Source organism: Manacus vitellinus, unplaced genomic scaffold (genome assembly GCF_001715985.3).
Source record: "Manacus vitellinus isolate BGI_N305 unplaced genomic scaffold, ASM171598v3 scaffold_1_pilon, whole genome shotgun sequence".
NCBI classification, from domain to species: Eukaryota; Metazoa; Chordata; class Aves; order Passeriformes; family Pipridae; genus Manacus; species Manacus vitellinus.
The window spans coordinates 39,341,873-39,351,149 of record NW_021939396.1 but is presented as its reverse complement, the minus strand read 5'-3'; the positions used below and the strand labels follow the sequence as shown (position 1 = coordinate 39,351,149).

At 39.8% G+C, this 9,277-nt stretch overlaps 1 protein-coding gene across 1 annotated transcript; it reads left to right on the top strand.

The window, feature by feature from the left end:
* The first annotated feature begins 5,554 nt into the window (after nt 1-5,554).
* NPBWR1 (neuropeptides B and W receptor 1) lies at nt 5,555-6,702 on the top strand. Its single transcript, XM_018076363.2, has one exon. The coding sequence runs from the start codon at nt 5,650-5,652 to the stop codon at nt 6,631-6,633; it is 984 nt and encodes a 327-aa protein (XP_017931852.1). The 5' UTR covers nt 5,555-5,649; the 3' UTR covers nt 6,634-6,702.
* The last annotated feature ends 2,575 nt before the right edge of the window (nt 6,703-9,277 follow it).

The window sequence follows — 9,277 nt, the reverse complement described above, 5'->3', positions numbered from 1 at the left end:
AAGATCTGGTATACTATCAATTATTGAACTGCACTTCAGCAATTGTTGATGAATCTTTAACAAGTTTATTATCTTTTTGGTGTAATCTACCGGATAGATATCACCATACCTAAAGTTCCTCTTAGGAGAATTACGAAGTTTAAGTGACAGTTACATACTTATTCAGTCCTATAATCAAATAAATGACAGCTTTAATAGTGAGCTAACAAAACCAGCAGCAGATGAAAAACAGCTTAGGAGTGTGAGTTTGCATGCAATGACAAGTCTGACAGAGGAAAAAGCAAAATAACTTGACTATGTTTTTATCAGGTAAGAGGGAGAGGGTTGAATCTTGTTAAAGAGGGAATATAAGATGAAAAACCTCAAATTGCAAAACTGCATTCTCTAAACTTCAGAGAGCTTAACAAAGCGCCTTCATTGTGTGCTGAAAACAGAAAGAGTTAAGATTGTCTATGACATCTTAGTGTGACAAAGCTAAAAATTTGAACAAGTTATTTGGAGCTTGCACAGAAGAGTTTAAATATCTTAGTTTTGCTGGGTTTTTATTAAAGATCCATCTTGGAGAATAATAATTCCAGAAGTGAACCATTGCAATAGGGAAGATAAGAAGCATGGTCATTTGTATTTCAGCTTTCATAGGCAGAAAAGTACTCAAGTCTTTTAGAAGTTTTGATGAAGTTTGGACAGCTGCATTTTGTATTGCAGTTACTGCTGTTCTATTGCTTACTTTTGGTCCTGTAAGTGGATTCCTTTTCCCTAACAATTTAAATGTCCTTCAGATTCTCATGTTAGACTAACAAAGCCATTGAGGGATTTCTGGAACTAATATCCAATACAGTAAGAAGTACACAGTCTAGTTTAAGCCCGTAAATAAATTTGTGTTGAAAATGATGAAATTATGTTGAAATTAATGAATTTAGAAGTATTGCTAAGTTCGACAGACTGATGAAGCAGGACATTCTCATTCATGAATACAAAACAAAGACCAAGAAATGCAAGGAATACATTGCAGTTCAGTGAATTTTTGATTACCAAATAATCCCAAACCCCAAAGACCAGAAAAACACATACATAGGGTTTGTGGTTGGATCATTTCTTTATTATTATTCAGCAAGTGGTTTTGTTTCTCTTCCATTACCTTTTTGTTATAGTTTACTCATATCATACTAATTAACTTCCTATATATATATACTTGGGTTTAGGGCAAGCTGTTTGGTTTTCTTTTGTTTTTAGAAAAGATCACTAATACCAACCATGTTTTGAACAGGTTTTGAACTGATTTCTAAGACTGTATGGTTCAGCTGCTGACCACCTGGGTGTCCTTCCAGCACATTGAGGTCTAACACTTATTCACACTGTTGCAGCACCAGAACTCAGCTGCTCCCACAGATTGAAACTGTGGGAAACCCAGGGCAGAGAGATTAGTTTGCTCTGTAGGACTCCATCTCAATGGAGTGACATTAAATTGAAACCAATAAGCTGTGATAGACACAGGTCAGCTTCTAGCTGAGTAATGGAGTGCAAAAGACACCATGCACATATTCTCCCATAACAGCTTCCCAACCCTTCAGTCCTACCTCACAGGGCTCTTGATTCCTCCAAATACTGAGTATGTAGAAGACTGTCAACCATGGCTAAATGAGAACAACCCGAAGCTTTGCCACAGGCCTTCTTTACTGATGTAAAACTTTGCTTTGATACCGTCACAAAGACATGACACATAATAAATACAGAAAAACCTAATAGAAGACATGACCAACAAAAAAAACCCATGGACTAACTGGAAATAAGTGCTCCTTTCTGATCTAGAACAGATGACCCAGAAGGAAAGGCTGTAAGAATAGCCAAAGGATTTAAAACCATAGCAAAAATCAGGGTTTGAAGAAGAGATTTCTTAGAGCAAATTATCTGGGGAGGCTGTGGCTTTGCCATCACTGGAGGTTTATTGAAAGAATTCATACAAGATTCAAAGAATTTGTGAAGATTAGTAAAGGGCGGTCTGTTGTTGATGTCACCTGGCATGCTGGAAACTTTATTCCTTTACACCTAATCCAATATCTTCCCTCCCTTAGAGAGCAGGATTCTCTGAAAGAATCTCTCGCTTGAATAATTTTGCACTCTTCCACATCTGCACATTGTATTGGCAAATAAGCCATTTCCAAAGGTAGATAATGAGTGTGGTTTTACTTCAGAAGCTGCACCCTGGCTCTACTGCTGAGCTATCTTCTGTCTGATTGATGAGGCACTCCTTCAAAGAGAAGTTATTTGGCTTTTTTTATCCTCAGATTATTGAAGTTCTTCAAGACTAACTCATGAAAGGGTTAACCGGTGAAAAGGATCTCTCTCACATGAGTTTTACCCACAGGAGGAAGGGCTACATTCTAAAATTCAGATGTTGATCATTGGAATGGAGAAGGTTCAAGACTTGTAGGCTCATTATGAAGAAATCTCAGCTCTTAGTGGCAATTCATTAAGTCATTTATTCCTTTGTTGCTCATCTAGGTCACCAGATAATGGCACTGAATCATAAAGAATCAATCATGATTCACACTGCTCAAGGAAAACAACATCTGACTTTTTTCTTTTTTTAAACTGGACAGCACAAACTACTTAAAGTATTCAGAAGAAAACAGTCAGAGATATTCTGTATGCACAGATAATGATTACAAATCAGTGTCTTCTCAGGGCATGAGCATATGCTGTGAGCATGCCTAATGACCATCTGGAACAACTGTTTGTCAGCAGGCACAGCTCCACCAGCTGTAATGGGGTCATACTTCGTTGACCAAGAGCTGATTTTGGCCTACACGTTTTAATGGCTTCTTGAGGAGATGCTGCGTTTGTCAGGCTAGACTTTAAAATTCCAAAAGTCTCTCCTTGGAGAAGTTATTGGGTTATTCCTAACACCTCTCATTTCTCTTTGCTTTCACTTAAAAGTAGACGGTCTGTGCACCCGCTGAGACAGTGAGATCCGTGCTGTGACCTGGGCATATCCACACAAGAACGGAAGTACAGAATTTCTACATTTATAGCAGTCAGCTATAAACTTATAAGACCCTTCATATTTTTGATTGCCTTTCTCTGAAACTGATATTATAAAACGGGAAAAAAATTACTTTGATGTCTGCCTGTGAGACCTGATATATTTTCATGCCTTCAAACACTGCAGCAATATCAGCCATGACCATGTGATAGTAGAGGCAAGTTACTTATTGGTGTGCAGAACAGACAGTTACAATTCCCTGAGTAAAGACAACAGTTCACATAAAAGCAACTGAGATTTATTAGGCTAAAAAACTATTTCTTCAACTACCAGAAGAGAGGAAAAACGTAGATTCTTCCTGTTAGTCAGATTTTTATTAGAATTGCATTTTTAACCCTGCACAGTCAAAAATCCAAGACTTTTACTCCACGGAATAAAGTTATTGCTAAAGTTAGGGGATCTTTTCTGCAGAGAAGAAGGTTCCAGGTTCGGCCAACGATACAGCTGAAAGGAAGGGGGCGGGTATGGACACTACAAAACAAGCACTGTGACAAAATTTCTGCACTTGCTTAAGTGAGATCACCTCTAGCACTTGCATATAATCAAGAAAGTGCCTACAAGGCACCCCAAGTCCCTTGCACAGGACTTGGCATGCTCAGCTGCCTCTCATACTGCTGCATGACGTAGGGGAACAAGCACACTGAGTTTCCAAAGCTGTATTCACTTTGGGGGAACTGTGCCTAAGTCTTTGGGACACAAAACCTGACTCAAATGCTAGCTTCCAACAAACTCCATAGCAAAAGTTACCTTTTAATTACTTGGCTTGTGAAACTATAGGCAAAAAATGGAGCAAAACTCCATGATAAGCCTGCAGCATATCCTTATGTCATTCTTACAGGAGCACACAGGTGTGTGAACACCTTTTTTTATCAGTTTTTATGTAAAGGAAGTCAAGAATCACAGAGCAGACTGTGTGTACAATGAAGTATCATTTACTATATAATGTAGTTGGTAGTATGAAATAAAATAAGACAGAACACTGCAAAAAAGCAGAACCATAATAAAGTAAAGCTACTTTTCTTTGCTTGTTTTTTGTTATCAATTTGCTTAATAATTTATTTGCTTGGATTTCCATATTTGTGATATTCTGCTAATCTAGGTAATTATGCATCAGAATATGGGACAATCAGAAACAGATATATTTATCTCTCAACATGGTGTTAGCTTACAGATATTAAACAGTTTTGCCAATTTGCCAAAAGATGCATATATTACATTATTAGGAATTTATTACTAATTAATGATGTTTCTGATCAGTAATGCAAGAAAGAAAAGAAAAAAAAGTTGTTTACATTTTCTACATTCCAAATTGTAGAGATGTAAAATTTTATCAAATATACTTTAGCAAATGTCAATAGAATTCTTTCATTGAAAAGGCAAAAAAAAATGAAACTGGAATGAGATATATTTTACACCATGTACTTTTTGAAAAAAGTGATAATCAGGAACTCTCAATTACCCTCTAAAAAAGATTGCCTCCCCAGGGTTATATTTTTTCCTTTATCACTATCACAACATGAAGGAATGAAAGTGTCAGGCAGAGGCATAGAGACTCTTATGCATGTGTCCTGCCTCAGTTTGATACCCATGCCCCATGAAAAATGTCTTTTTTGTGGCAAGATCATAGAATCATAGATTAGTTTGGGTTGGAAGGGAACTTTAAAGGCTATCTAGTCCAACCCCCCTCAGTGAGCATCATTTGACCATCACTGACATCAACTCGATCTGGTTGCTCAGAGCCTGATGTACAGCATCACGCTGCCCACGCCCCGCAGTGGGATAAGCCCGCAGCCATCCAGACAGTGAATACTGAGCTCTCAGACCCAGCACGACCAACAGATGCCACCTACAGCTGAGATTTTTCTCCCCGTTGCTGCACAGCGATACCTCGAGACGGGATGTGACTTCAGGTAGTTGCACAAATCTGTTTTCTGGGCTCCAGCACTTTTAAAACGCCCTCTCAGCGGTTCGCATTACCTGTCGCTTGCTGCCTAGATCGAGACGGTCACTCATTCCACTCTCAGGATCAAGCAAAGGAGCGTCATCGGCATCCCTCTCCTGCAAGGACCCGGACCCGCACCCCCCCGCTCCGGGAGTCGCACCACCGTAGCCGGGCTGGCAGAGGTCAGTGCATCTTTTCTCCCCCTCCAAAGCGCTCTGTCCCGTCGGGAAGGGGGGTGTATTTTGCTTTTGGGGGAGCATACCAAAGACAGTAGCTCCCGCGAGGGCAGGAACCCCGCGGTCTGCAGTCCCCTGGTCCAGAGGCACTACCCAAGGACGGTGGGGACAGCGACCAAGTGGACTGCTGGGTTCCCAGGTGAGCGCTGTCACCTTGGGCTGGTTGTCACTCTGGGGTAGTCTGAGACTGAGCACTGACCCTGCACGGCACTTGCCTGTGTGGGAGGAGGGAAGGAGCAGCAGGTAGGACACTTCGCCCTCGGTAATCTCCCTTTACTTCCATCAGATTCACAGTGGACAGCATATGTGATTTTGTGGTTGGATGTGCCAGAGGAGACAGCCTTGAGAAAGCAGGGACCTCGCCTTTTTTCCTTCCCCTTCCAAGTCATCCTCATCACCAGTGAACCTGGCCACTCTCTTCTGTAGTCATGGAGAACTACTCCTTCCCTGAGACCAATTCCTCATGTACAGACTGCACTGTGAGAGGGCATGGGGGTCTGAATATGTCCACTCCTCCACTTAGCCCCAGGTTCTACGTCACAGTGCCTGTCATCTACTCAGTTATCTGTGTCGTGGGGCTGACAGGCAACACTGCTGTCATCTATGTAATCCTCAAAGCGCCAAAGATGAAAACCGTAACCAACATCTTCATCCTCAACCTGGCCATTGCTGATGAGCTCTTTATCCTGGTGCTACCCATCAACATTGCTGACTACCTGCTCCTGCAGTGGCCCTTTGGAGAGTTCATGTGCAAGCTCATCATCTCTATAGACCAATACAACACTTTCTCCAGCATCTATTTCCTCACTGTCATGAGCATTGACCGCTACCTTGTTGTGGTGGCCACCACCAAGTCCAGGAAGACGTCCTACCGCACCTACCGAGCAGCCAAGATCGTGAGCCTTTGTGTCTGGTCTTTTGTCACAGTCATCATCCTGCCCTTCACTGTCTTTGCTAAGATACACAAGGAGCAGGGGCGTTCCCAGTGTGTCTTTGTGTTCCCCCATCCTGAGAGTGTGTGGTGGAAAGGCAGTCGGATCTACACCCTTATTTTAGGTTTCGTCATCCCAGTGTCCACCATCTGCACCCTCTACACCACTATGTTGTTCAGACTGAGACATATGCAACTCAATTGCAATGCGAAAGCTCTGGACAAAGCCAAAAAAAAGGTGACACTAATGGTAGTTGTCATCTTGGCTGTGTGCCTGTTTTGTTGGACACCCTATCACCTCAGCACAGTGGTGGCCCTCATCACAGACATCCCACAAACTCCACTCATCATTGGGATTTCCTACTTCATCACCAGCCTAAGTTATGCCAATAGCTGCTTCAACCCTTTCCTGTATGCCTTTCTGGATGACAGTTTCCGGAGGAGCTTTTGCAAACTGATAGATCGCAGAACCACCTCATAAAGCCAACCCTCTGTCCCATCATTTGTACCTCTCACAGTCACCTGCTTTTCCTGGGTGATTCCAGCCCAGAGAATGCTTTCTCTGCAGAGTCCTTGTGATTGCCTACAGGTCTTCAGGTTACCTCACTACCCAAGACATGCACTGGGAACAAGTGTATCTTTCTCAACTGTCCTGCACTCATTTCTGTAGCATTGCTTTCCTTGCTTTTTCTTATTTTCCTTTTTCTTTTTCTTTTTCTTTTTCTTTTTCTTTTTCTTTTCCTTTTCTTTTTCTTTTCTTTTTCTTTTTCTTTTTCTTTTTCCTTTTCTTTTTCTTTTTCTTTTTCTTTTTCTTTTTCTTTTTCTTTTTCTTTTTCTTTTTCTTTTTCTTTTTCTTTTTCTTTTTCTTTTTCTTTTTCTTTTTCTTTTTCTTTTTCTTTTCCTTTTTCTTTTTCTTTTTCTTTTTCTTTTTCTTTTTCTTTTTCTTTTTCTTTTTCTTTTTCTTTTTTTCTTTTTCTTTTTCTTTTTCTTTTTCTTTTTCTTTTTCTTTTCTTTTTCTTTTTCTTTTTCTTTTTCTTTTTCTTTTTCTTTTTCTTTTTCTTTTTCTTTTTCTTTTTCTTTTTCTTTTTCTCTTTTTATTTTTAATTTTATTTTTATTTTCCATTCCTTCTCTCTAATGTGCTTTCTGACCTAGGTTTGCAGCACACAGAGCTGCAGCAGGTCCCTTTTCCCTTTATAAAAGTATTGCTTTGTGAACTCAAGGCACATGACTATCTCAGTTACTGGTAATTTGTAAAGCCCAATAAAGGTGTGTTACTGAGTGTCTTGCTTAATAATTCCTCAGCCTCTTTCTTACCCATAGGACCTACTTACCCAAAGTCTTGCAAACTTACAATGATTGAAAAAGGCACAACTCCAAAGGATAAGGAACAAAGCAAGATATTGAGCTCATTTAATTTTACAGGGGACAGAGATAAGGTAGTCAAAATCCATGAAAACAGATAAGAGACCTCAGTCTGGTTTTAAGGAAGAAAAAGCACACCCTGACTAGTGAATAAAACACACAGATGTGGGTTTGGAGCCACTTGCTGTGGAAAATAACAGTGTGCTTGGTGGTTGTAGTTTGTAAAACCTGCAGCTTTTGTTTGTATCAGAAGTGATGATTACTTTATTATTTACCATGTGTTCATGGTCCATCTTGTTGCACATACAGTTGGTTTTCAGAACAAGTTAACTTTTAAGGATTTGAAAAATTCATAAATAACATATGTAGTGGTTAGGTTACTTTTAAACTATCTCTCACACACTTGTATTCTGGTTTGGGGTTTTTTTTGTAAGATTTATTAATATTTCTCTCAAGGAGAGGAATTGAAATGAAAAAAAAAATTAAAAAGAAAACACTGAAAAGATTATGTTAATTTTATCTGAAGGAGGATGGAAAGGGTGAATGAAAGTTTCACTAGAATTCATATATTCAACACTGCATGAGGAGGTTTATTCCTCCTATCTCCTCTTTTAGCCCTCTAAGGAAAACTAAAAAAATGTGGAAGACCAAGAAAATATTTGCAGTCACTTAACATTTCTCATCTAAGTGGTCTTCCCTGCTCTTCCCTGCGGCAGATGCTAAATCAGTGTAACCCAAATTTTGTTAGATATTTTCCCCTCCCCTGGATACAGAGAGATAAGGAAGTGTGGCTAAGAAATTGCATTTCCACAGGAGGGGATGATAAGGATTCATGTGATACATCCTCAGGTTTGCAGGTGCCTCCTGAAAGCCCTTGCACCTCCCACTGATGCAGTCTAAAGTTCTGCCATAGTCACGTGGAAAGTTTCTTCTGCTAAATCCTTCTGAAGAAGCTCCAAATGAAAATTTTACTTGCAGATTTTAGCAATTATGCAAATCCTGGTACATTATATTACCATATAACTGGTCGATGACTAAATCATTTCTCCTTATAAGACATTAATATTCTCTGAGACTGTTAGTGTTAAATTCAACATCCAGTCTAGCTGTTATGGAAATGGAAGGTTTCCAACAGTGTCTAGTTCTGCTTCATTGGAGGGTGTTTGATTGACTTCCATCAGACATAGAAGCTGGCCTTTGAAAGAGCAAGACCAAAATGTGTTGATTACTCATTTCCACACCACGTGTGAAAATATGCTTCAAGAACCAGAGTCCAACACTTCATCTTTCCGACTGAAACAGAAGGTAATTAACTTTTCCCACCAGCTGTCTTGTGGTCACTTGCCATGGAGAAAGATGTTAGTCCGTATGGGCCAAATAGCAAAGCCTCTCCTTGTTTAGGCTGCTGGTACACACAGCCATGTCTCTTGTATTCTTCAGTCATCACTTTCATAACAACATTACTTGTGTAAAGACTGCATACAGTTTAAAAAATAAACAGTATTATTCTCAGAAAAAGGTTGTTGTTCCCTCATTGGTTGTGATCCTTTCCTGAAGACTGAAGAATTCCTGTGCTCAATTCCTCTTGTCCATAGGGGAAAATATGAGAAGTATTATCCATTAACAAATTTCACTTCAAAGTATCTTGGATTGCCTGTCTTTTTTGTATCAGAAACATAAAAATGCAAACAGAATATCACCTGTGGTAAACACAATCCTTCCCTAAATTCCTTCCCATTATGGAACCATCTTACCTGTTCCT

Bases quoted from the DNA above. Each gene is read 5' to 3' on its own strand.
- NPBWR1 (XM_018076363.2), top strand. From the start codon at position 5,650: ATGGAGAACTACTCCTTCCCTGAGACCAATTCCTCATGTACAGACTGC.